Source organism: Oryctolagus cuniculus, chromosome 4 (genome assembly GCF_051225735.1).
Source record: "Oryctolagus cuniculus isolate XC-2025 breed Fujian yellow rabbit chromosome 4, ASM5122573v1, whole genome shotgun sequence".
NCBI lineage: Eukaryota > Metazoa > Chordata > Mammalia > Lagomorpha > Leporidae > Oryctolagus > Oryctolagus cuniculus.
The window spans coordinates 78,786,661-78,813,963 of record NC_142870.1 but is presented as its reverse complement, the minus strand read 5'-3'; the positions used below and the strand labels follow the sequence as shown (position 1 = coordinate 78,813,963).

The 27,303-nt window shown below is 44.0% G+C and overlaps 1 protein-coding gene across 9 annotated transcripts in view; it reads left to right on the top strand.

Moving 5' to 3' along the window:
- The window catches only part of HSPBAP1 (HSPB1 associated protein 1), a 55,673-nt gene that overhangs the window by 13,676 nt on the left and 14,694 nt on the right, over positions 1-27,303 (top strand). For 3 of the 9 annotated variants that reach the window (XM_002716812.6, XM_089331808.1, XM_089331803.1), the window contains 2 exons: positions 3,043-3,228; positions 19,849-20,030. In XM_002716812.6, coding sequence (XP_002716858.3) covers positions 3,043-3,228; positions 19,849-20,030 — 368 coding nt within the window. Of the gene's footprint in view, positions 1-3,042; positions 3,229-11,509; positions 11,700-16,797; positions 16,926-19,848; positions 20,031-27,303 lie in introns of those variants that run through there. The other 6 variants (XM_089331804.1, XM_089331805.1, XM_008266837.5 and 3 more) reach the window with 4 other exon arrangements.

Here is a 27,303-nt window from a genome sequence, read left to right as displayed (position 1 = left end):
GCTTCAGATCGGCTCAGTGCACCGGCCATAGCAGCCATTTGGGGGGGTGAACCAACGGAAGGAAGACCTTTCTCTCTCTCTCTCTCTCTCACTGTCTAGCTCTGCCTGTCAAAAAAAAAAAAAAAAAAGATTATTAAAGGCTTTCCTATTTTGAAGCTTTTAGTTTGTATTTCCAATTGTTATAATGTGGTAGTAGACATCTTGTGTGTATATGTATGCTACATACAAGATGTAAGAATATCTAGAGAGATGTAGTTGTAGCTTATGATGAATATGTTAGAGTCTGTTTCTATAACATGAGTTATTGGGATCAAGTGAATGATTCACTGGGACTTCTGCTTCATCTTCCCAGTTATTTCCCAAAGGATGGTTCCAGTTTGCATGTCCTGAAAAACAGAATGCATCATGAAGTACTGTATCTTCTTAGTGGAGGAGATCAAAATATGCTGCCTCCAGAGAGCCGCTTATCTTGATTATTTTGGGTCAACAGCACTTTCTTTTTTTTATTTTTTATTTTTTATTTTTATTGTTTGACAGGCAGAGTGGACAGTGAGAGAGAGAGACAGAGAGAAAGGTCTTCCTTTGCCGTTGGTTCACCCTCCAATGGCCGCCGCGGCCAGCGCATCACGCTGATCCGATGGCAAGAGCCAGGTACTCATCCTGGTCTCCCATGGGGTGCAGGGCCCAAGCACTTGGGCCATCCTCCACTGCACTCCCAGGCCACAGCAGAGAGCTGTCCTGGAAGAGGGGCAACCGGGACAGAATCCGGCGCCCCAACCGGGACTAGAACCTGGTGTGCTGGCGGCGCAAGGTGGAGGATTAGCCTAGTGAGCTGCGACGTAAGATCTCTTTGACCTTCCTTTTTCTTCCCAAAGAGCAGGAGATAAAACTCGAATGGGACAGGTACTCTCCTTGTACTGGGAAAGGGAGGAGAGGGGAAGTAACCAGAGTCAGGGAGCCCAGGCTGAGCAAAACTGGTACAGACCTTGTTGGACTAACCCTTACCTTCCTACTTGGCTGAATTAGCTGCCCTCCCCCAAGCCCCTTTGTCTTGTCTTGTTTTCACAATTTACGACTATCTAACTTAGTTATGACTGCTAGGCCCTAACTGCTTCTGTATTTTCTTTTTCTTAAGAGGGTGTCTTTGGCCGGCGCTGCGGCTCACTAGGCTAATCCTCTGCCTAGAGGCGCCGGCACACCGGGTTCTAGTCCCGGTTGGGGCGCCGGATTCTGTCCCGGTTGCCCCTCTTCCAGGCCAGCCCTCTGCTGTGGCCAGGGAGTGCACTGGAGGATGGCCCAGGTGCTTGGGCCCTGCACCCCATGGGAGACCAGGAAAAGCACCTGGCTCCTGGCTCCTGCCATCGGATCAGCACGGTGCACTGGCTGCAGCGCGCCGGCCGCGGCGGCCATTGGAGGGTGAACCAACGGCAAAGGAAGACCTTTCTCTCTGTCTCTCTCTCTCACTGTCCACTCTGCCTGTCAAAAAAAAAAAAAAAAAAGGGTGTCTTTGCGTAAAATTTATTAAATAAAATTTGCATGTTTTTCTCCTGTGAACCTGCCAGAGACTCTTAAGGGCTAGTAGAGGAGAAGTTTTGCCTTCTCTGCAACAGTCTAGCAAAACTTTAAAAATATTTAATACCAGTTGTTTGTCCACTTTTGTACACATGGGATCCAGAAACTCCAAGTGTGGAAGGATTTGGCGCATTGCATTATTTTACGTGTGGGCCAGTGTGTGGATTCAGCATTGAGTGTGAAGTTACTGTATCTGAAAAAATGCAAATCAAAACCCCAGACCCAACCAAGAAGAACAGAAAATTTTCTTTCTGGCCACATCATATTATCCTTTTCTAGGCCCTTCAGCATGCAAAGGTCGCTTAAAGATAAAGCCGGGGTCTTTTTTCCATTAGACCTGTGGGGCCTTCTCTCTCATTCCGTGCAGTCCCCAGCTCTTCGGCCCCCTCCCTGTTTGTTCTCAGCTGTCAGCTGCAGAGGGCAAAGTCACTGAGAGCTCAGGAAGGAATCCCGAGTTCTGGCCCTGTTGTCTGAGAAAGGAGGCCAAATTGATTCAAGTTTTAGTGTTCTTTTAAAAACAAGTGTTGAGTTTGGAAAATCACAAGTAACTCAAGTTCTTTATAAAAAGCCCTCCCTCATTCTTTTTCCTTTAATCAGTTTAGAAAAAGGTTGGGTGGTGGAGAAATTTGGATTAGTTACGAACTTTTCCTAATTTCTTGAATTAAGTATAATTACACATTAAGTAATTGAAATAGAGGATTAGCTGATTGTTCTTGAGAACCATAAATTGTGTTTTATGGACCAGCATGTGAAGCTTTTGTTTTAACCTTCTCCCAAAGCTTCTATCTTAACATGGCTTTAAAGGGAAATGTCTTGTTCTTTAATTTAAAGACTTCTAATCTTTCCTATCCAATCCAGTAGTATCCTAAATGAATATTCTGTGATTCTGTGAAATTTACTTGAGTACTGTGCCAGCAGCAGCGTTGGTTTGGCCATAGCCCCTGTTTAAAGATGCAATTCAAGCTGAGGATTATCGCTAATTTCCATTTTAGCACACATTTTATTCTTACAATCACAATAGAAAATAATCCCCCCCTCCCAGGTTGTCCGCTGTGTTAATTGAGTAGTCTTTTTGGCATAAACATGTGATTTAGCAAACAGAATTGTTGATGACCCAGAAACTAGATGTTCTGGAGTAGTTCCCCTCAGCGTTTCTTACATAATCCTCTATTTAGGAAATAATATTGTGTAAGAAACATTGCATCTTTTTAAATTTGAAAAAGTAGTTGGAAAGCCCTTTTAAAAAAAAGATGAAACCTTCATTTCTGACTTTGAAAATGAAATTTCCCAACATTCAAACATTTAAAATTTAATGTGAGAGAAATAATTTAAGAATTATCATCCTTTGAAGCCAAATATTTATTTGCACAGAAAGATTTGCCATAACAGAAACAAAGCTATTTTTCTTTATATTCTATAAAAATAACTTTATAATCCTGTAGCTGTTTCTTTTTTTATGTCTCTCCCTAGGTAAGCATGGCAAACCTTTTACACCAGAGAAGGCCAAAGAAATCATAATGTCTTTGCAACAACCTGCGGTCTTCTGTAACATGGTTTTTGATTGGCCGGCACGACACTGGACGGCTGAACACCTTACTGAGGTCCTTGGTGGCAAGCAGATCCGATTCAGAATGGGGCTGCAAAGGACTGACACAGGTAGGACCACACCTCCTTGGGATCACAGTGGCTCTTCCGCAGCCTTGCTGGATTCCCCACAGTGCTGTAAAGAATCCTTTCTTTCCATTCCTTTTTGACCATTTCCTGTACAGACAGGAAAATTTTATGGGAAAATTTGAAAGAACAGTTTGACCCAGGGTTTTTCTTAGGCCAAAAGAATCTGTGGTGAATAACCCCATACAACATGTATTTGTTCATGTGTAACACGTCTATGTTGCTGGACACGATCGTGTTACATGGAGCGAGGCTGGTAAGTGTTTGTCAGTGTATAGAAGACCAGGCTGCTGGGATCGTCGCTTCTCTCCACCCACGCAGAATGTGTCCTTTCATCCCTGGCCCCAGGCGCTATTTATAGTGCTTAGTCCAGTTGTCAGTTTATCTCTTTGCTTTATCGGCTGCCTGACCTATATTGTGTTGTACAAACATGAAACGTTGGTGAGCCTGTTTGTTTATTTTTTTTTTTCATTCTCTTAAGCAAGTATATTTTGCTGGCTCTGCCTTCTTCCCTGAAAACTACTAACATTTTGATATGTTTTCCCTCTTGTCAGATAAAGCAATTGCCATTTACTCTAAAATGTAGTTAACATAAAGGAAAGAAACAATGCTGTTTCTAATCTACAGGAGTTTGTGACCGTTGTCTGATGTTTAACTTGTATTTCAGTGTGGATTTGGCAGTCTGGATATTCACAGTAGTTTAACACTGAAGCAAAATCGCCTGTTAATATTTATTAATAACTCAAGCAGAACTAGAAAATTCCCTAGCTTATCTGTAAGCTGCTCTAAGGTTCTTTCTCTCATGTTGGCCATGGAGTACATTTCATAGACTTATTTAGGTTTTAATGTCTAGAAACACTCCTTGTACTCTTGTGATAGGTGTGGTAGGATTACTGCACCTGCAGCTCTCTGGCTTCTTATTCTAACCATGCACTGAACTGTTCATTGTATTTTAAAATTAAATGCTAGACCAGCAGCAATAACGTAAAAATAAGATTGTGCTTTTTCCTCTTTGATTTTAGCCAAATAAATCTGCCACTTACTGAGTTGTCTGTGACACTCTAATCTGGAGAGAAATAGGAATGATACATTTTTTTCAAATCCTGGTTAGACTCCAAATACAATACTACTTCTGACAGTTACCATTTATTGAGAGCTATTGTGTCAAGTCGTGAGTGCTTCAAACATTTTATCTCTCTTAATCTGCTTAAAACCTTCTTAGAATTGTATAATTATTACTCCATCCTATAGATGAGACAAAAGAATCTGGTATTTTCAAGTTAATACTTAAGCACAAAAGAAAAAGTTAAAAAAAAATCTGGTTGTGAGAAAGTACTCTTGAATTTCTAGTAGAGAAAATTTTTTTTTTATTCAAATGAAATTCATATTACATAAAATTCAGCATTTTCACCATTTGATAGTATTCAATTCGTGGTTTTTAGTATATTCACAGTGTTAAACCACCATCACCACTATCTTATTCCAGAATATTCTCACTATCCTCTAAGGAAGCCCAGTGTCTCTTAAGTGGCAGCTGTCCATTCTTCTTTGCCCACAGCCCCTGGCAAGTGCTGATCTGCTTTCCACCTCTCTGAATTTGCCAGTTCAGGATGTAGCATACACATGGGGTCATCATGCAGTATGTGGCCCTTGGGGTCTGGCTTCTTTCACTTACTGTGCTTTCGGGGTTCCTGCAGGCTATATGTATCAGTCTTTCATCTCATTTTAGTGCTGAATAATATTCTGTTGTATGGATATGTGCATTTTGGGCATTTACTCCTGAGCTGAAGAACATTTGAACTGTGTTCACTTTCTGACCATTATGAACAATGCTACTGTGAGAATCTGTGTGCAAGTTCTCATGTGGAAATACATGTTCATTTCTCTTGGGTACATGTCTAGGAGTAGAATTGCTGGCTCATCTGGTAACTATTTAACTCTTCAAGGAAAGTCCAAACCATTTTCAAAAATAGCTGCAACATTTTACATTCCACCAGCAGTAGATGATGAAAGTTCCAATTTTTCTACATCCTTATCTCTTGGTTCTATTATAGCTGTTCTAGTGGAGAAATGTCTGTTCAAATTCTTGGCTTATGTTCTAATGGAGGTGTTTTTCTTTTGGTTATTGAGTTGTGAGGGTTCCTCATATATTCTGGGTACTAGGCCCTTGTCAGGTACATGACTTGCAGATATTTTTCTACCAATCTGAGTTGTTTTGATAATTTTTTACTTCAAAAATTGTTTGTTTATTTTATTTGAAAGGCACATACACACACACACACACACACTTGGGAGGGAGGAGAGAACTGACAGGTAGAGGTCTCCATTTCACATATTCATTTCCTATCAGAGGTGGGGAACCTTTATTCTGCCAAGGGCCATTTGGGCATTTATAACATCATTTGCAAGCCACACAAAATTGTCAACTTAAAAATTAGCCTGCTGTAGATTTATTGAATTTTTTATTCCTGCCTGTGGTTGCCTTGGCAGGACCAGACTAAATGATTTCACGAGCCTTATACAGCCGGTGGGCCCCATCCCTGCAAATGACTGCAACACGTAGGGCTGGGCCAGCTAAAGTCAGCAGCTGGCAGCTCCATCTGGGTCTTCCACATAGGTGGCTGAGACCCAGGTGCCTGAGCCATCCATCACCTGCTGCTGCCTCCGCAGGGTACATATCAATGAGAAGCTGGAATCTGAAGCAGAGCCGGGACTGGAAACTAGGCAGTCCAGTATAGGATGTGGGCAGCCTGAAACGCATCCTACCTGCTGCACCAAATGCCTACCCCAAGGTATTCCTTTTAAAAGTATTTCCCTGGAGCCAGAATTGTGACATAGCGGGTAAAGCCGCCACCAGCGATGTAGGCATCCTCTATGGGTGCTGGTTCATGTGCCAGCTGCTCCACTTCTGATCCAGCTCCCTGCTAATGGCCTGGGAAAGCAGCAAAAGATGGCCCAAGTGTTTGGGTCTCTGTACTCATGTGGGAGACCCAAATGTAGCTCCTGGCTCCTGGCATCAGCCTGGCTCAGCTCTGGCCTTTGCAGCCACTTAGGAAGTGAACCAGCACTATCCTGGTGGGAAGACTCCCCTCTCTGTATCTCTCCCCTCTCTTTCTCTAACTCTGACTTTCAAATAAATATATATAAGTATTTTTAAAAAATGAAAATAGGGGCTGGTGCTGTGGCTTAGTAAGCTAAACATCCACCTGTGGTGTCAGCATCCCATATGGGAAAGCAGTGGAAGATGGCCCAAGTGTTTGAGCCCCCATACCCACATGGGAGACCTAAATGTAACTCCTGCCTCCTGGTTTCGGATTGGCCCAGCTTCAGCCATTGTGGCCATTTGGGGAGTGAACCAGTGGATGGAAGACCTTCTCTCTGTCTTTCCCTCTCTGTCTCTGTAACTCTGCCTCTTAAATAAATAAATAAATCTATTTAAAAAAAGAAAACAGTTATTTCTCTGAGGGGCAGGTGTTTGGCACAGCTGTTAAACCACTGCTTGGTACTCCCAGGTTGGAGTGCGTACGTTGGAGTCCCGACTCCTCTGCCTCCCATTCAGCGTCCTGCTAATGCTTACTGTGGGAAGCAGCAGGTGATGGCGTAAATAATTGAGTCATTGCCACCCACATGGAGACTTGGACTGAGTTTCCACTTCCTGGCTTCATCCTGGCACAGCCCCAGCATTTGGGCAGTGAGCCAGTGGATGAAATCTCTTGCGTTCTCTACCTTTCAAATATAATGAAAATAGACTTTAAATGAAAAGAAATAAAAAATGTTAAAATTTAAATGCAACACTTCCACAGGCAGCTTAGGGAAATGGTATAAGAGAACTGATACCGCAGTCAGCCTGGATGGCCTCAAATTTTGGCTTACTATGCAACTTTGGGCAAGCCAGTTACCTTTCCTGTATGTTAGAAATATTTTCAGGACCAAAGATTTTATATGCTTGAAGCATTTAGAATAGTCCCTAGTGCATAGTAAGCATACAACAAATGTTATTTTAAAACAAATAATTTTGAAAGTATCATTTCTTCAATATACAGAAAATTTTAAAAACGGAAAGACAGGGCCAGCACTGTAACACAGCGGATTAAAACCCTGGCCTGCAGTGCCAGCATCCCATATGGGCACCGGTTCAAGTCCCAGCTACTCCACTTCTGATCTGGTTCCCTGCTAATGTGCCTGGGAAAGCAGTTCAATTTTTCTGTTTTGATTATCTAGATTGCTTACAGGTTTTAAATATATAAAATGACATGTTTCCAAAGTGATGGTGACCAAGTCTCTGATGATTTCCTGAGGAGATTCCTAGAAGGAGAATTCCCGGGCCAGAGGGCAGGAACGTGTTCCTCCGCCCAGTGCTGTGTGTGAAGCTCCCCACCGGAGACCTCTGAGTCATGCCTGTGACCTCGTTGTTCTGCTGTCTTGTGACTCGGTGACTTGCTGTCTAAGTGTCCAGCATCCACCTGCTTCTCTGGTCGGCATCACCCTGCTCTCCCCACCCCGTGGTTGCAGTAGTCTCACCCCTCTGGTCCCTCCGCCCTCCCTGCCCCAGGCCATTCTTCGTACCGTCACCAAAGACCACTTTTTTTTTTTTTTTTTTTTAAGATTTATTTATTTAAAAGAGTTACACAGAGAGAGAAGGAGAGGCAGAGAGAGAGAGAGCTTCCATCCGCTGGTTCACCCCCACAATTGGTCACAATGGCCAGAGCTGCACCATTCCGAAGCCAGGAGCCAGGAGCTTCTTCCAGCACCCTCCCATGAAGGTGCCGGGGCCCAAGGACTTGGACCATCTTCCACTGCTTTCCCAGGCTAAAGCAGAGAGCTGGATCAGATGTGGAACAGCTGGGATTCGAACCGGCGCCCGTGTGGGATGCCAGCACTGCAGGCCGTGGCTTTATCCGCTATGCCTCAGCGCCAGGCCCCCAAAGACCACTTTTTTAAAGAGCAGATTTTTTTCCTTATTTCTGCCTAAAACCCTTCCTTGACCTTCCATTCCTCAGGCTGAAGACCAGAGTTTCTGTTGCAGTGTGGAAGGTGCAGCTCATTCGCTCCCTGAGGTCAGGCCAGATGGATGTTTCTTCAGCTTCCCTATGTCCAGGGGTGTTCTTCTTCCTACTTCAGGGCCTGCGTGTATGTGGGTGCCTGAGTCTAACCGTTCTCCTCTGTTTCCCTTCCCCCAGCTGGTTAATTCCTCTGCTTCTTCAAGATGTTAACCTGACCATGCATAGCCTCCCCACCCCTTTAATCAGGTGTGACTGTCACCTTATCTCAGAACAACTTGTTTTTCTTGGTAACACGTAGTACAGTTATAAACACAGTGAGTTGTGTAAGTAATTACCTGATTAAAATCTCTTCCCCTCCAGAAGGTCATGTGTGTGAGGGCCAGGGCCCTGTGTCATCATGGGCTGAGTATTAATGGACATTCAGATGTTTGTATTGTAAAGAATGAAAGGCTTTTGATACATACGACCCAGCTCTGCAGAAAGGTGGCATGTACAGTTTATCAGAACCTGTGGGGCAGGCATTGTGGCACAGTAGGTCAAGCAGTAGCCTGCGACAGACAGTGCCATCCTCCATGAGCACCAGTTCCGGTTCTTCCTGCTCTGCTTCCAATCCAGCTCCCTGCTACTGTGCCTGGGAAAGCATCAGATGATGGCCCAGTGCTTGGGCCCCTGATAGGTATACCTGTCAGGAGACCCAAATGGAGTTTCAGGCTCCTAGCCTCAGCCTGGCTTGGCCCTGACTGTCAGGGCTGTTTGGGGAGTGAACCAGTGGATGCAAAATTCTCTCTCTCTCTCTCTCTCTCTCTCTCTCTCTTATTCTGTTTCTCAAATAAATAAATGAATCTTTAAAAAATAGAACATGTGACTGTATGTGTTTTGCCACTCTTTTGCAAAACTGGGGTGTATCTTTTTTTTCCCCAAAGATTTATTTTATTTATTTGGAAGGCAGAGTTAGAAAGAAAAAGAGAGAGAGATCCTCCATCTGCTGGTTCACTCCCCAAATGGCCACAATGTCTGGGGTTGGGCCAGAATGAAGCCAGAAGCCAGGAGCTGCTTCCAGGTCTCGTGAGCTGTGTCTTGAAAAATGCTTACTCGGGGCAGGCATCGGCACAGCAGCTCAGGTGCCACTCGTGATGCCCATCTCTCATGGACTGCCTCCCTGGGTTTGAGTTCCGGCTCTGCTCCCAGTTCTAGCTTCTTGCTAACACACACTCTGGAAGGCAGCAGGTGGAGTTGGGTTCAAGTAGTTGGGTCCCTGCCAGACCATGTGGGAGATCTGGAGTTAATTCCTGGCTCCTGGCTTCAGCCTGTCCCAGTGCTGGCTGTTGTGGGTATTTGGGGAGTGAATCAGTGGATGGACGATCTCTGCTTGTCTAGCTCTCTGCCTTTCAGATAAATAAAAATATAGAAAAGACTTTAAACACAATATTGTATTGTTACTAATATGTTTCCCAGTTTATTTTTCATTTTTGCTTCTCTCTTTTACATTTTTATTTTTTATTTTATTTTTTTATTTAGTAAATATAGATTTCCAAAGTACAGTTTATGGATTACAGTGGCTCCCCCCACCCCATAATTTCCCTCCCACTCGCACCCCTCCCATCTCCCGCTCCCTCTCCCATTCCATTCACATCAAGATTCATTTTCAATTCTCTTTATGTACAGAAGATCGATTTAGTATATATTAAGTAAAAATTTCATCAGTTTTCACCTACACAGAAATACAAAGTGTAAAATACTGTTTCAGTACTAGTTAGAGCATTACTTCACATTGGGCAACACATTAAGAACAGATCCCACATGAGAAGTAAGTACACAGTGACTCCTGTTGTTGACTTAACAATTTGACATTCTTGTTTATGGCGTCAGTAATCTCCCTAGGCTCTAGTCATGAGTTGCCAAGGCTATGGAAGCTTTTTGAGTTCGCCGACTTCGATCTTATTCCGACAGGGTCATAGTCAAAGTGGAAGTTCTCTCCTCCCTTCAGAGAAAGGTACCTCCTTCTTTGATGGCCCGTTCTTTCCACTGGGATCTCACTTGCAGAGATCTTTCATTTGGGTTTTGTTTTTTTTTGTTTGTTTGTTTTGTTTTGTTTTGTTTTTGCCAGAGTGTCTTGGATTTCCATGCCTAAAATACTCTCATGGGCTCTTCAGCCAGATCCAAATGCCTTAAGTGCTGATTCTGAGGCCAGAGTGCTATTTAGGACATCTGCCATTCTATGAGTCTGCTGTGTATCCCGCTTCCCATGATGGATCGTTCTCTCCCTTTTTGATTCTATCAGTTAGTATTAGCAGACACTAATCTTGTTTGTGTGATCCCTTTGACTCTTAGACCTATCAGTATGATCAATTGTGACCTGAAATTGATCACTGGGACTAGTGAGATGGCATTGGTACATGCCACCTTGATGGGATTGTATTGGAATCCCCTGGCACATTTCTAAGTCAAACCAAGTAATGCTTTATTAACATTTTAATTCTCATTTTATTCTTAAATTCCTTCTGTGCCCTGAAAATATATACATTTCTAATATTCTAATGGCTTAATGATTTTCTTTCAAAAATTTTGCTCTATCCATTTTATATATGTTTTGGTATTTGGTATTCACTGAATATTTTTGCAAATAGTTAAGTTGGAAACTTTTATCCCAGTACCATATACTTAATCCTTTTTTGGCCTATTGTCTTTGAAAAACACCTTTATTAAATTACTGTATTCTTATATATTCCAACATCAGTTTCTAGGCCACATATTAAATTTGGGGGCAGATAAGACTATTTAAAAACATTATTTTGGGGCCAGCACTGTGGCGTAGCAGGTAACGCCGCTGCCTGCAGTGCTGGCATCCCATATGGGAGCAAGTTGGAGACATGGTTGCTCTACTTCCAACCCAGCTCTTTGCTATGGCCTGGGAAAGCAGTAGAGGATGGCCCAAGTGCTTGGGCCCCTGCACACGCATGAGAGACCTGGAAGAAGCTCCAGGCTCCTGGCTTTGGATCGGCACAGCTCTGGCTGTTGCAGCCATCTGGGGAGTGAACCAGTGGATGAAAGACCTCTCTCTCTCTGCCTCTCCTTCTCTTTCCATGTAACTTTGACTTTAAAATAAATAAATAAATCTTTAAAACAAAAAAAAAAATGTTGACACTTGTATACATGTTTCAAATATTTGAAAGTACAATTAATTTTCCCTAATTGCTTGCTTGCCTGCCTGTCTACCTTTTCGCCCTCCCCTCGCTTCTTTCCCTTTCTTTCTCTTTTGGCAGAGTAACAGAGAAAGTGAGATACAGAGAGAAAATTTCCTGAAATGCCTGCAATAGCCACGGCTGACCGAGGCTGAAGCCAGGAGCCATGAACTCCATCCGGGTCGTTCACGCAAGTGGCAGGAACCAAGCGCTTGGCCCAGCACCTGCTGCCTCCCAGGTGTATTAGCATAGAGCTGGATCTGCAGCAGAGGTGAGACCCAAACTCAGGCACATTGACTGGAGATGCAGATGTCCCAAGTGGTGGCTTAACCTGTTGTGCCACAATGGCTGTCTCTATTTTTCTTTTTTAATTGGCACATAAAAGTTGTTTGTATTTATTTGATGTAGCATGTATGTTGCAATACATGTACACATTACATAACACTCAAATCAGGCTGAGCATATCTGTCTGCTCAAACATTGGTCATTTTGGGGGGTAGAAATAATCAGAATCCTGTCTTCCAGGTTTTGTGAAATGTGTAGGACATTCTCATCATCTGCGGTCACCCTACTGTGCACTAGAACCCAGAACCTGCTCCTCTGTGGTTTAGTGCACGTTGACCAGCCTTCCAACTCCTTCTTCGCGCCCTTGGTGCCAGCTGCTGATAACCACTGCTCTTCTCTCAATTTCTATTCCTCTTCTTTCTGAAATATTATGGGAATTTTGTCTAGATAAATTTTTTTAATTTCTTTTTTTTTTTTTTTTGACAGGCAGAGTTAGACAGCAAGAGAGAGAGAGAGAGACAGAGAAAGGTCTTCCTTTTTCCATTGGTTCACCTCTCAAATGGCCACCACGGCTGGTGCGCTGCGCCGATCCGATTCCACTGGTTCAGATCCACAGGAGCCAGGTACTTATTCTGGTCTCCCATGGGGTGCAGGGCCCAAGTACTTGGGCCATCCTCCAGTGCACTCCCTGGCCACAGCAGAGAGCTGGCCTGGAAGAGGAGCAACCGGGACAGAATCAGGAGCCCCAACCGGGACTAGAACCCGGGGTGCCTGTCTAGATAAATTTTAGAGTTATAAAGTGTTCATTTTAAAGAAACCCTGTGGGAATTTAAAATGAAAATTCCTTAATTTCTGTATAATTAATTTATTAAAAATTATTGTCTCTGTACAGAGGAACATGTTATCTTCACTTACCAAGTTTATTTGTTTCTCCATAAAAAGATTTTTACTTTTCATAGAGGTCAACATTTCTTAAAACACTGTAAATGTCTGGGACTGGTATCGGGGTGCAGCAGGTTAAGCCACTGCTTGTGATGCCAGCATCTCATATTGGAACACCTAGTTCAAGTCCCAGCTTTTCTGTAGCAGGATTTGTGTACCGAGACAAGACACGAAGGCCTTTTAACAGGAAGTAGTCTTTTATGCTGGCATAAGGCCCAGGTGGAATTTCTTATCCACAAGCCTGAGCCCCAAACAAAGAGAGGTATTCCCTTATATATGATTTTAGCCTCTTCGTCTCCCTTATATGGTTACATGCATAGATGTGATTGGATGTATACAATACTGCACCTGAGAAGGTAGTTACTGATGATGATTTTTCCACATACATACTGAGCCGTCTGCTGGCTGGCAAGGGTTAACATCATTATTCTGTGCTAACAAACAGAACGTGAAATGGGTACATATAAGCAGATAGGGTCTACAGCTGAAGCATTCACAGGCAAGCAGATGACAACTACATTTCATTCCCAGGACAGATGCCTCTCTTTTTCTTCTTTTGATGTTGGGAAGGGCTCTTCCACTACTTTAATCATGTCAGTTAGAAACAGGATTAATTAAAAGACAAAGACCTCTGCCACAGTTCCATTTCCTATCCAGCTCCCTGCTAATGCACTTAGGAAAGCAACAGAAGATGGATCAGGATGGAGTTCCTGGGTCCTGGCTCGTGGCCATTTGGAGAGGAAACCAGTGGATGGAAGATATCTTTGTCTCTCCCTATCACTCTGCCTTTCAAATAAATAAATAAATCTTTTGAAAAACAAATGTGTTTTTGATTGCTATGAAGGAAATATTTCTCTGTGTGTGTGTGTGTGTGTGTGTGTGTGTATGTGTGTGTTTGTCAGGGGGTCAGGGGTGGGGAGATAGAGAGAAGTCTCTCATCTCCAGGTTTACTCTCCAAGTGCCTACAATGGCTGGGTCTGGGCTGGGCCAGGCCAAAGTCAGGAGCTGGGGAACTGGTTCCAGATCTCCTACATGGTTGGCAGGGACCCAGCGAGCATCTTAACCACCAGGACAAATGCCCACCTCTTAAAATATATTTTATTTTATTTCTAATTGGCACATATTGCACATATTTGTTGGGTACAGTGTGACATTTCAACATGAGGAGCTTTAAAAGTTCATGGATAATGCATATTATAAAAAAGCTGCATAGATTTCAAATTGGCTTTGCATGAAAATGTAACTATTTATTTATTTTTGACAGGCAGAGTTAGAGAGAGAGAGAGACAGAGAGAAAGGTCTTCCTTCCGTTGGTTCACCCCCCAAATGGCTGCTATGGCTGGCGCACTGCGCTGATCCGAAGCCAGGAGCCAGGTGCTTCCTCCTGGTCTCCCAGGCGGGTGCAGGGCCCAAGCACTTGGGCCATCCTCCACTGCCTTCCCAGGCCACAGCAGAGAGCTGGACTGGAAGAGGAGCAACCGGGACAGAACCAGCACCCCAACCGGGACTAGAACCCAGGGTGCTGGCGCCACAGGCGGAGGATTAGCCTAGTGAACCGCAGCGCTGGCCGAAAATGTATCTTTTAATCCTGTTTTTCCATAGACTTTGAAGTACTCTTACATGTGTTCGTAATGTGTAATGATCAAATCTGGTGAACTGTTATAGCTGTCACTTCAAACAATTATTATGTCTTTCTATTAGGAACATTTAGAATCCTCTCTACCAGCTGTTTGGGAATACACAATTAATTGTTGTCAACCCCAGTTATTCTGTGCTATAACACAGGAGGACTCCTCCCATCCAGCTGCCTCTCTGAACGTATTCATCATCATCTCTCCAAGACCCCTCCCACTCCCCCACAGCCTTCTCAAGCTCTGGTAACCTCTATTTTATTCTCCACTTCGAGATCAACCTTTCAGATTCCACAGAGTGGGAACCCGTGGTATTTGTCTTCCTGTGCCTGACTTGTCTCATTTAACACAGTGTCCTCCCATTTCACCTGCATTGTTGTGAATTGTGTGTTTATTTTGTACCCAGCCACTTCCTAGTTTAGATACTTTTTGTTGGTTCTTATCCAGTTATCTAGGTAGACAGGCATATGATCTTATAAATAACAATAACTGTGTTTTCTCTTTGTTGAGTCTATTTCTTATTTCCGTTTTCCATTTTAGATTTGGGTTGGAATTTTTCTAGGATGCTTGAAATACTAGTGTTAATAAGTGGCATCTTGGGCCGGCCCTATGGCCAAGTAAAGCTGAGACCTGTGGCTCTGGCACTTACAGTCCAGCTCACTGCTAATGACCTGGGAAAGCAATGGCAGAAGTTCCTGGCTCCTGGCTTCGGATCAGCCCATTTGGAGAGTGAACCAGAAGATAGAAGATATCTCTCTCTGTCTCTCTCTCTAACTCTTCCTTTCAAATAAATAAATAAATCTTTAAAAAAAGTTCCTGGGAGAAGTTTTAAAAAAGAATAATAAGTGGCATTTTTTCCCTTTTTAAAGTGTATTTGAAAGGCAGAGTTTCAGAGAAAGAAGGAGAGAGAGAGAGAGCGAGCTTCCTCCAGGTCTCCCACATGGGTACAGGGGCCCAAGCATTTGGGCCATCTTCCACTGCTTTCCCAGGTACATTAGCAGGGAACTGGATTGGAAGTGGAGCAGCCAGGACTCAAACCAGCACCCATACGGGATGCCGGTGTTGAGGGAGATGGCTTAACCTATGGCTTAACACTGACCCTAATAAGTGGCATTCTAAATTATAATATATTCCTTAGTTCATTTTATGAAACAAATGATGAATATTGCATATGTCTTTGAAACCATTTTGAACTAAATTCATTCATCAAGATATGTGCTCAGTGGCAGTGCTGAACCTCAGCTGGTAATTTGACAAGGAATTATGGAAATAAAGCTAAACATCTGAGTTAGGGAAGTGGAATACGCTCAAATGTCCTGTTTAGAGCTCACACCTCATCCATTGTCTCCTGTTTGTAAGATGATGAAAGCCTAACAAAATGGAGAAATGTTTGTTCTCCTGCTGTGCTAAAAGTGTGATAGAATGCCTTTTTCTGAGAGCTGAAGGCAGCTCAATTTGTATATTCTGAACTTAGTTGAGCGTCTTAGCTAACCCTTCCCAGTAGGTGGAAGAATGTTATAGCTGCCTAGGCTGCTTCAAAATTAAATGAAAGAGCAATAATTATGAAATTAGGAAGGAATAATTCCATTGCAAAAAGTAAATTAGGAAAACAACCACACTACCCCGAGAGAAATTGTCATTAAAACAAAATCACAGGAGGACCTCTGGTGCGGTTGCTACCAGGACCGAGTGAAAAGATGCTATTTTGAAATCATTGTGTAAATGCAGAGGGCCTGTCATTTCCACTCATTCCATTCGTTGTAATTTTCCCCTGACAGTAATAGCTCTCATGTGTGATTTTTACCTGCTTAGATTTTTAATGTGCAGAACTTGCCTGTCGCTCCCCCTCTTCGTGGAGGAACGACACAGGACCCTGCGCTGTTCTCTCGTCTGCTCGGCCCTCCCCGGGTTTGCTGCTGGTTCTTCCCGGGTTGGCTACTATCCCTTCCACCTCTGTGAAAGGGCAGCTCCCCCTGGCCACATTCCCCACTTCCGCAGGGGAGCGGCACACCGCCGGCCGGTTCTCTCGGGGGCTGCACGGGTTCCCTTAGATGTTCCCCATAGATGTTCCTGGTGCATGCCGTCTCTCTCCTCCTTTATAGTCCTCCTCCGCCAATCCTAACTCGGCTGCCCACACGCCGAGTACGCTGCTCTCCTCCAACCAGGAGCAAGTCCTACAGTTTATTAGTTGAACTGGAGGCAGCTGTGCGGAAGCTGTTTACTTCTCTCCCAGCGCCATATTGTGGGAGAGCAGATGCATAGAATAAGTCTTAATTCCAGTAACTCAGTCTAGTCCGGTTTGCTCCCCACACTTGCCCTGTGGGAAAATGAAGTCCTTTCACAAGGCCAGGTTCTGGGACTGCCGTGCAGACTTGCCTGTGTAACTGACCTCCCGGGAAAGGCCCACCGAGTCCACCCCAGGGACAGGTGGCTCAGCCAGCAGCATTAGTGTTCTGAGGGTCAACTGGATTGACTCCCACAAAGGAAAAGCATGTGGGATAGGCTGATGTGTTCAGGTGTACCATGGAGTTTGCGGAAGTGATTTATAAATGACTCCTGTTTCCCGGCATCCTGACGCTTTCTTGCCACTTGCAGTTTTGTTTGTCAGCGTTAAACTGATGTACTCCCATCCTGTTACAGTAAGTTCCCCATGATGTCAGTAGTATTGAGAGCCAGTATGTATTGATGGGTTGTAGTGTGCCAGGCACTGTTTTAAGTGTGTCACAAAAATTTATCAAGATTTAAGTTCTTCTTGAATATATAGGTTTTTAAGTTTTAGATAAATGTGCCAGAGTAAAGTTCTCCTGCTTCTCAAGCCAGGTGACTTACTGATGAAGTGGGATAATTCACTGACATCCGCCCTGCCCCTGTTATCTCTCTGTCATTCTGTGGTTTTAGGAAAAAGAAGGGACAGGGTAATTGGATAATCCTGAGCCTTTGGGGTGGGCATTTGTTGCTGCTTGGAAGGCGTGCATCCCATCCATCTCAGTGCCTGGGTTGGAGTTCTAGCTCGTCTGTTGATTCCAACAGCCTTGTTAATGTGCACCATCAGGCTCAAGTCCCTGGGCCCCTGCCACCCACATGGGAGACCTAGAGGATGCAGTTCAGGCTCCTGGCTCAGCTTGGCCCAGCCCTGGTTGTTGTGGACATTTAAGGAGTGAATCAGTGGATGGAAAATCAGTCATTCAGTCTCTCTCCCTCTACCCTTCCCCCTCTCCCTCCCTCTGTGTGTGTGTGTGTGTGTATGCCCTTCAAATAAAATGAAAAATATTTTTTTAAAAAAGATAAAAGCTGTTAAAAGAAGAGTTTAAATACCCTTCTTCAACCACCAATTCAGCTAACCTTTAAAGAGGTGCGCATAAATCTGAATGAATGAGAAGAATGAATAATGGTGCCTTAGGTTTACTGAATACCTGCTGTGTAGCAGACACTGTGCCAAGTGGTCTGTATTTTCTCAGAATTCCATGCTGTACCAAGGAAGTCATCAGAAAGATTTCTTAGATATTAGCTTCCCTGTGTTCATTTGAAATATTCTGTTGGCTACGAACAGTAGCAATAATAATAAGAGTTTGCTTGCTGTTTCAGAACAGTTGTTATATTAATCCAAGACTCCAGTCTAGAGTCACTGGAGTCATACCCTTAATAACAGACCACTGTGGACAGACAACAGACCTCTCAATGCCTTTCTGAGCCACCCTCATCTCCAGTGCCTTTGCCTTTTCCTAAATGTCTGTGGCGTAGAATTTCACATTTAATTATATGGTGCCTCACGTTCTCTATTATCCTAGTAAAGGCTTTATGTCTGGCTAAATAGATTCTAAACTCAGGAGTATCATCTATTACTTTTATGTTTCTACCAGCCTGAGCACAATACTAATTATTAATTATTTGCTTAATAAATTATTCTGAAATAAATGAGTTAATGAATAAATGAACAGGCTTTAAATTGTCATTGTCCACTTCAAGATTTAGAAGATTTCAAAAAACAATTTTTGTTGTTCCTTTTTTGTTTGCTTTTAACCTAAAGCAGTGCTTTTCAAACTTTTGATCTCATGATCCCTTTACACTTAAAAATTATTGAGTACTCCAATGAGATTTTGCTGATATGGATTGTATCTTGTGATACTTACCATATTAGAAACAAAATGGGAACTGGCATTATGGCGTGGCAAGTTAAGCCACCACCTGCAATACCTACATTCCACATGTGTGCCAGTTCATGTCTTGGCTACTCTGCTTCTGATTTGGCTCCCTGCTAATGTGCCTAGGAAAGCGGCAGAAGAAGGCCGAAGTGCTTGGGCCCCTGCCACCAACATGGGAGACCCAGATGAAACTCCTGGCTTTGGCCTGGCATAGCCCTGGCTGTTGTAGCCACTTGGAGTGAACCAGCAGGTGGAAGATTTCTCTCTCTCTCTCTCTCTCTCTAACTCTGCTTTTCAAATAAATGAATAAATCTTAAAAAAAAAAAAAAAAAGGCAAAATGGGGTGGGAGTACTTGTTAAGATACCTGTTGGGCTGTTGGGACACCTGCATCTCATATCAGAGTACCTGGGTTCAAGTCCTAGCTTCATTTCACTTTCCCATCGTGTGCATCATAGTAGACAGCAGTAATCGTTCCAGTAATTGGGTCTCTGCCACCCATGTGTGGGAGACTCTAATTGAGTTCCCAGCTCCTGGCTTCAACCTGGCCCAGTCCCTGCTGTTGCTGGCATTTGAAGTATGAACCAGAGGCTAGGTGATCTCTATCTGTTTCTGTCTCTTCGCCTTTTAAGTAAATAAAATAATTTTAAAAGATGAAAATGAGGTGTTTTAAACACAAGAACCTAAGCACATGTTCCGCCATCTGTCAGAGCAGTGACATCAGCACAGGTCATGTAGCCTCTGGAGAACTGCATGGTGTCCTGGGGTGAGAATGAGAGCAGAAAAGGCACAGTGCCTTTGTATTATTATGAAAATAGTTTGGACCTCACAGGTCCCCTGAAAGGATCTTGGAGAATTGATGATCTAAAGTATTCCACTGGGTTACTAAATTGCGCTGCAATAAATAAGTTGAACCATTATATATTTGAGAAATGTAGAGGGAGAGAGACAAAGCTCCCACCACTGATTCACACCCCAAATACCCACAATGGTGGGGGTGGGGAGTGCCCAAAACCGGGAGCCACAAACAGTTCAGGTGTCCCACATGGGTGGCAGGAACCCGATTGCTTGAGTTATCACCACAGTCTCCCAGGGTTCACATTAGCAGGAAGCTGGAGTCTGGAACCCAAGTCAGAAGCCTAACCCAGGCACTGTGATATGAAATCTGGGACATGGGTATCCTAACCAGAGTTCTAACCAGATACCTGCCCCATACATTGTGTTGTCTTGCATTTATGTTTAATCTTGACTACTGTAAGTATTGTAAATAGTTCTAATTATATAGCATGTACAAAATAAAATTTTATTTCTTGTTAAATATTAGTTAACTCTCTTGATTGAAATTAATCTTCTTTTAAAAAACAGCAATACTTAGAAACCATGTTCACAGCATGTTGAAAGTTGCCTTCTCTTGCATTGCAGCTCCGCAGTTTGAAACTACATGTAGTTACGTAGATGCCACACTCGAAGAGTTCCTGACTTGGAACTGTGAACAGTCTAGTCTTTCTGGACCGTTTGCAGACTACGATCACTCCAAATTCTGGGCTTATGCTGACTATAAGTATTTTGTCAATCTATTTGAAGATAAGACGGATGTTTTCCAGGTAAGTCCGTATATAGTCCTCTTAATCTCGGTGAGAATTTGTTCTTGAGAAAAGTTCACAAGCGAGAGTCTCCCCGGTCCCTTCTCCCCTCACTGCCTTTGGCTTATGTAAGTAGTTGCTTACGTAAGTAGTCTGGGCTGTTTTTCCCTCTGAAGCCAAGTTAGCGTCTGTGGCTCACCCAGTTGGCAACCCTTGCTCATTTCCTGGCCCCAGACTTCCCACACACCCTTCCTTTGCTCTTGACCAGTGCCTGGGCCGGTTTAGAGTGTAGTAGAAGCATAGCTAGTGGAGTGACGTCATTTCCTCCCGCCCTACATAGGGGCTCTCGTTCTGTGGGTGAGGCAGGTAGAGGTGCAGAGGTGCTCACAGGAGGAAGCTGTCCCTGAGGTTCCCAGGGCCAGCCTTGTCATCTCTGTAGCTCTGGGGGCGTGGTGCAGCCATGGGCTTGTGGGACAGAGAATGCTGGGCTCCAGGCTCGCGGAGGTAGAAGCCCCATAGCTGCGTGCAGCGACTTGCAGAGGGAAGAATGTGGAAGTTCTCTGCCTCGTGTTCACGTAACTGACAACAGTTTGCAGACTGCCAGATCCTCTTTTAAGTGTTTCGCTTCGTTTTGTTTGTAACCTCAAACTGACAAAGTGGGGTGTTTTTGCAAGCTCCTTGCTGTGGGTTCCACAAAGGGGAAGGAGGGTGCTTGGGGGACTTTGCCTCCAGTCAGGCCAAGGCCCCAGAGCCCTTTGTCTTGCCCTGTCCTGTCCTGGAGTGGTTTCGCCATGCTGCCTGCTGCCACAGGGGTCCCAGAGGAGTTCTCCCTTCAGCCTGCCTTCTTCTTTTGTACTTTGAGTCAAAGTGTAGATGGCAGTGTTCACGTAGCAATCATAACTACCACTGTTTTGTAGCTTCCCTTTATTACATATTTTGGTAAATGTTTGCTCAGATTTTACTATTTATTAAAATGTTGGTTGAGGGTGTCTTTTTATTCTCACAGCCATGAAAGAAATGTGTTGGCTTTGCAAGCATTAGGAAATGCCTCTAATTCCAAACTCCATACCAAATGCATTATTTTCTCCCTTTTTTGCTTGGGTTTTGGAGGCGGTTTTTCCTGCCACCCTTAGTTGTGATCTCAGTCTTTACCCCTGCTGCTTGGAGAGCTCAGAGTTCACTCCTAGAGGATTTGCTATGTTTCTCGTACTCCCACCGTGATGGAGATTAGTTAGTACATTTTTGCTCCCTATTTCAGGCAAAACATTGCTTGATAGTAATATATTGATCTGTATCTCTATATTAATGTATATGTGCACCACTTGAGATATATATATATAGGTATATACACACACACAAACACATACATTCATATAAGTACTTGTTCCTAGCACTTTTGTAATGCTTATATTTACAGACTGTAGAGTAACACTGTGACTTAATGATTACCCTCTTAAGAAAAGCGAGGCACAAAGAAGTTACGTAAGCGTTTTCTAAGATGATACAACCGAGCCGCGGGCGGCGTAATGCAGGTGGCCTGCCGACAGAGCTTCCAGTACTGCCGTGCCGGCAGCGTCACGTGCAGACCCGCGGGCGCTCTGCAGATAGGACTAAAGACCGCCATCTCTGCTGTGTCCAGGTTCCTTCTGCCTTGCATAGATCTCTCACCTGACCCCGTCGTTGATCTGTCCCATCCGGGCATGGCAGCACTAGGCAAGACATATGACCTGTCCAGCAAGAGCGCTTGTAAATAAAGGCAGCCTTTTGGTAGTGTGCTGGAATTCTAATGGAGCCCTCGGAAAATCTCGTGTTTTCAGCTGGGTGAGTTTTCTGTCGGCTCACGCTAGCAGTTAGTCCTGCTGTGAGCAGCCAAGGCCGCTCATGCTGCATCATCTTCCATCCAGGGTTTTTCTGAGCATCCAGTCTTCTTACATCACAAGAGCTAAGCTGTTGTTTTCCTCTTACCATTATAATTCCTGTAGTCATCAAATCTTACTAATTACTGTTGCAAACTTTTTTTTTTTAAGATTTATTTATTTATTTGAAAGGCAGAGTTACAGAGAGGAAGAGACAGAAAGAGAGCGAGAGCGAGAGAGAGACCTTCCATCTGCTGGTTCACTCCCCAAATGGCTGCAACGGCTAGGGCTGGGCCAGTCCAGGAGCCAGGAGCTTCTTTGGGTCTCCCGTGTGGGTTCAGGGCCCCAAGCACTTGGGCCATCTTCTGCTGCTTTACCAAGCATGTTAGCAGGGGAGTTGGACTGGAAACAGAACAGCTAGGACGTGAACCGATGTCCATCCGGGACGCCAGCGTCACAGGTGGCAGCTTTACTCATTATCCCACAGCACCAGCCCCTGTTGCAAGCTTAGTACCTCTGCCTTAAAATGGCGGGGTAGTTAAACATTAAAGATGCTCCGTTTCCAAAATATCTATTAAAAATAATCTTATTTAACATAAATAACATTTTTTAAGAAATAAGCGTCTTTGAGGAGTGGATTGTTTGACATTTTGGCAAGGCTGACTGTCGAAGACAGCTGAGCTCTCATCTCTGCTTCTCCATTCAAGCTGTTGCAATTTGTTGGTTTGTTTGAAGAATAGGAAGAAAATCTTGCCTCACAGATGTGTGCAGCTGGAAAATGAAGAAGTGTTTTAACAGTCTTCATACAATCGTGGATTTTTTTCTCTTACACTGCAGCAGTCTTAACAGGCATAGTTCCGTTTTGCTTTTTGTTTTTAAAAGAATAAAATTTTTATTTACTTTGAGTTTCTCTTATGATTTAAGATAATAACTAAGCTGACTTTTTAATTTTTTTAAGATTTCTTTTATTTATTTCAAAGAGTGACAGAGAGACAGAGAAAGAGAGAGAGAGAGAGAGATCCTCCATCTGCTGGTTCCCTCCCAAATGGCCACAACAGCCGGGGTTGGGCCAGGCGGAAGCCAGGAGTCAGGAGCTTCATCTGTGTCTCTCACGTGGGTGTCAGGGACCCAAGCACATGGCCATCATTGCCACTTCTGTGGCATTAGCAGGGAGCTGGATTGGAAGCAGAATAGACGAGACTGAAATCAGAACACTGATATGGGATGCAGGCATTGCAAACAGTGCGTTATCTGCTGTGTCGTAACACCAGCCCTCAGATGCACGTATTTCAACATAAGAGTTTCCAAGCTCATTTTTATTCTTTTGAAAGCATTTTCTCATTTCCCTTGTGACTTATTCTTTAACTTACTGAGTATTTAGAAGAGCAATGTTTAATTTCCAAAAACTTGAGTATTTTCCAGCTATCTTTATTCTATTGGTTTCTGATTTAATTCCATTGTGGTCAGATCTTATGTAATTTCAGTGCTTTTAAATTCATTGAAATTCATTTTATGGGCCAGAATGTAGACAGCCTTGATAAATGTCCTACGTACACTGGATAATAATGTGTATTCTCTTGTTGGGTGGAGTGTGTAAGTATCAGCTGAGTCAGTTGATTGTTGTATCTCCTGTGTCCGTAACTGATTTTCTGTGTGTTTTCTCTCTGCAGTATTTAGAGAGAGGTACTGAAGTCCCCCAATAATAATTGTGTATTTGTCTTTTTCTCAATTTAGGTTGGTCCATTTCCTTTTTCTTTCTTTCTTTTTTTTTAAGATTATTTATTTATTAAAAGGCAGAGTGACAGAAAAAGAGGGAGAGACAGAGAGAGAGAGATCTTTCATCCACTGATTCTCTCCACAAATGGCCACTACAGCCAGGTCTGGGCCAGGCTGAAACCAGGCGACAGGAACTCCAGCCAGATATCCCACATGGGTAACAGGGCCCAAGCACTTGGACCATCCTCTGCTGCTTTCCTAGGTGGGTTAGCAGGACACTGGACCAGAAGCAGAGTAGCCAGGACTTGAAGCTGCACTCTGATATGGGATGCTGGGGTGGCAAACGGCGGCTTAATCCACTGTGCCACGACTCTGGCCCTCTGCATTTTGAAACTTAATATTAGGTTCATACACGTTTAGGGTTATTGTGTCCTCTTGAAAAATTGACTTTTTATCATGATGAAATGACTGTGGGGCAAGTATTTGCCATGGGGTCTTCCTGTTTTGATGTTTACTTTGAGATCTACTTGGTTTAGTTTGTTGTAGATTAGTTAGTATGAGAAAGGAATAGTTACTCTATGATTCCATTGCTTTAAAATTCTGGAACTTGGAAACTAATTTGTTGTGGCAGAAAGCAGAGCAGTTGTCAGAATGAGGGTGTAGGGAGAAATGGTTTGTGAAGGAACATTGGGAAACTTGCACGTGATGGAGTTGTTGGTCATATGTGTGGTAGCAATAGTTCCTTGGATATATGCGTAAGTCAATATTCGTCAGCTGCACACCTTAAATTTTGCTGTTTATCGTACATCAGTTATACTCAGTAAAGCTGTTAAAGAGCAAAAGAATAGCAGCAGGCATTTGGCATGGTGATTAAGATGTGCTTGGAGTAGGGGCTGACACTGTGGTAATGGGTTAAGGGTGAAGCCACCATCTGCAATGCTGGCATCCCGTATGGGTACTGGTTTGAGTCTCTGCTGCTCCGCCTCCAATCCAGTTCCCTGCTAATGTGCCCGGGAAAGCAGCGGAGGATGGCCCAAGTCCTTGGACCCCTGCACCCATGTAGGAAACCTGGATGAAGGTCCTGGCTCCTGGCTTTAGTCTGGCCCAGCCCTGACCATTGCGACCATTTGGGGAGTGAACCAGTGCATGGAAGACTTCTCTCTTCTCTCTCTGACTCTGCCTCTCCCTTTCTGTAACACCTCTCTCTTTGTAACTCTGCTTTACAAATAAATAAATAATTTTTTTTTAAGAAAAAAGAATGTAGGTGTTTATCTGGCCCAATCAGTGGGTAGAGTTAATTACCTCATTTCTGATTATGTACCTAAGGTAATTTCCTCAAAAAAATAAGAGACTCAAGTACTTGCTATTGTTTAATGTCCTTTTAAGGGACTTTTTGAAATTTAAATTGAAGTAGTTATCCATTATAAGTTTTTATAGTAATTATAGTTAATTATATTGCTTTCAAGTACCACATTTATTGTTTCTGACCAATATTGGGTTTTTCTCCTACTCTTTTTGGAGTTTCCAGCCTTATCAGCGTATCAGATGTTGTCAGTAAGTATATGATGATTTAAATAGATGTAGTATAGAGTAGTTCTCAACTTTCTTTATGATCCTGAAATGCAATTTCTAGATGATATAATTATCTCCACATGTAATTTTTTAAAAACATTAAAATGCCTTACCTGTAATGTAAAGGAGAATTTTAAAGGCAGTAACTTAAAATAAAATCACATATATTTTAATGTGTAAGTGTATCATTTGGTACACGATTAAGCTGACCTCTAAAAACTAATGTATCAAGTCCAGTACTGTGATGTAGCCTGTGACTATGATACCCCATATGGGCAACAGTTCATGTCCCGGCTGCTGCACTTCTGATCCAGCTCTCTGTTAATGGCCTGGGAAAGTGGCGGGGGATGGCCCAGGTTCTTGGACCCCTGCCACCCACATGAAAGACCCTAAGGAAGCTCCTGGCCCCTGGCTTCAGCCTGCCGTTGTGACCACCTGGGCAGCGAGCTAGCAGTTGGAAGATATCTCTCTTCCTCTCTCTGTAATTCTATCTTTCAAATAATTAGGTAAATCTTTGTTTAAAAAAATGTAAAAACTAGTACATCATCTTTTTTTTTTTTTTTTTTTTTTTTTTGACAGGCAGAGTGGACAGTGTGAGAGAGAGAGACAGAGAGAAAGGTCTTCCTTTGCCGTTGGTTCACCCTCCAATGGCCGCCGCGGCCGATGCGCTGCGGCTGGCGCACCGCACTGATCCGATGGCAGGAGCCAGGAGCCAGGTGCTTTTCCTGGTCTCCCATGGGGTGCAGGGCCCAAGCACCTGGGCCATCCTCCACTGCACTCCCGGGCCACAGCAGAGAGCTGGCCTGGAAGAGGGGCAACCGGGACAGAATCCGGCGCCCCGACCGGGACTAGAACCCGGTGTGCCGGCACCGCAAGGCGGAGGATTAGCCTAGTGAGCCGCGGCGCCAGCCCATCATCCTTTTTTTTTTTTAAGATTTATTTATTTATTTATTTATTTTAAAGTCAGAGTTATAGAGAGAGGAGAGGCAGAGAGAGAGAAAGAGAGAGAGGTCTTCCATCCGATGGTTCACTCCCCAATTGGCCACAACAGCCAAAGCTGTGCCAGTCTGAAGCCAGGAGCTTACTCCGGGTCTCCCACATGAGTGCAAGGGCCCAAGGACTTGGGCCATCCTCTGCTGCATTCCGAGGCCATAGCAGAGAGCTGGATTGGAAAAGAAGCAGCACCCATATGGGATGCCAGTGCTTCAGGCCAGGATGTTAACCCACTGCACCACAGCACCGGCCCCTACATCATCCTTTTTAATTGATGCCACTTTCAGATGAGTCCAGAAACCAGGGCCATCCTGGTACACACTATAGTCAGGGTGTCCTGATGCTGCAAAAAGAAAATTCAGGGGGCCAGTGTTAAGCCATCGGCTGTGACACTGGCATACCATATCACAGTGTAAGTTTTGAGTCCTGGCTGCTCCACTTCCGATCCAGCTCTCTGCTAATGTGCCTGGAAAGGCAGTGGAAGATGGCCCAAGTCCTTGGGCCCCTGCCACCTATGTGGGAGACCCGGATGGACCGGATGGAGTTCCAGGCTCCTGGTTGGTTGTTTTTTTGTTTTTTGTTGTTGTTGTTGTTGTTGTTTGACAGGCAGAGTGGACAGTGAGAGAGAGAGACAAAGAGAAAGGTCTTCCTTTGCCATTGGTTCACCCTCCAATGGCTGCTGCGGCCGGCACGCTGTGCTGATCCAATGGCGGGAGCCAGGTACTTATCCTGGTCTCCCATGGGGTGCAGGGCCCAAGCATTTGGGCCATCCTCCACTGCACTCCCTGGCCACAGCAGAGAGCTGGGCTGGAAGAGGGGCAACTGGGACAGAATCCGGCGCCCCGACCAGGGCTAGAACCCAGGTTGCCGGCGCCGCAAGGTGGAGGATTAGCCTATTGAGCCACGGCGCCAGCCAGGCTCCTGGTTTTGACCTGGCCCAGTCCTGGCAGTTGTAACCACTTACGGAGTAAACCAGTAGATAGAAGATTAATCTGTCTTTCTGTATCTCTCATTCTGCCTTTCAAATAAATAAAAATAAATCTTTTAAAATTTTTTTGTGAAAAGGAAAATTCATGATTAAAAAAAATAAAGCAACACTTTCTTTTTCTTTTCCAGCTGAGAAGTGTTTTAATCCCATGGATTTGGTTTTATGATTG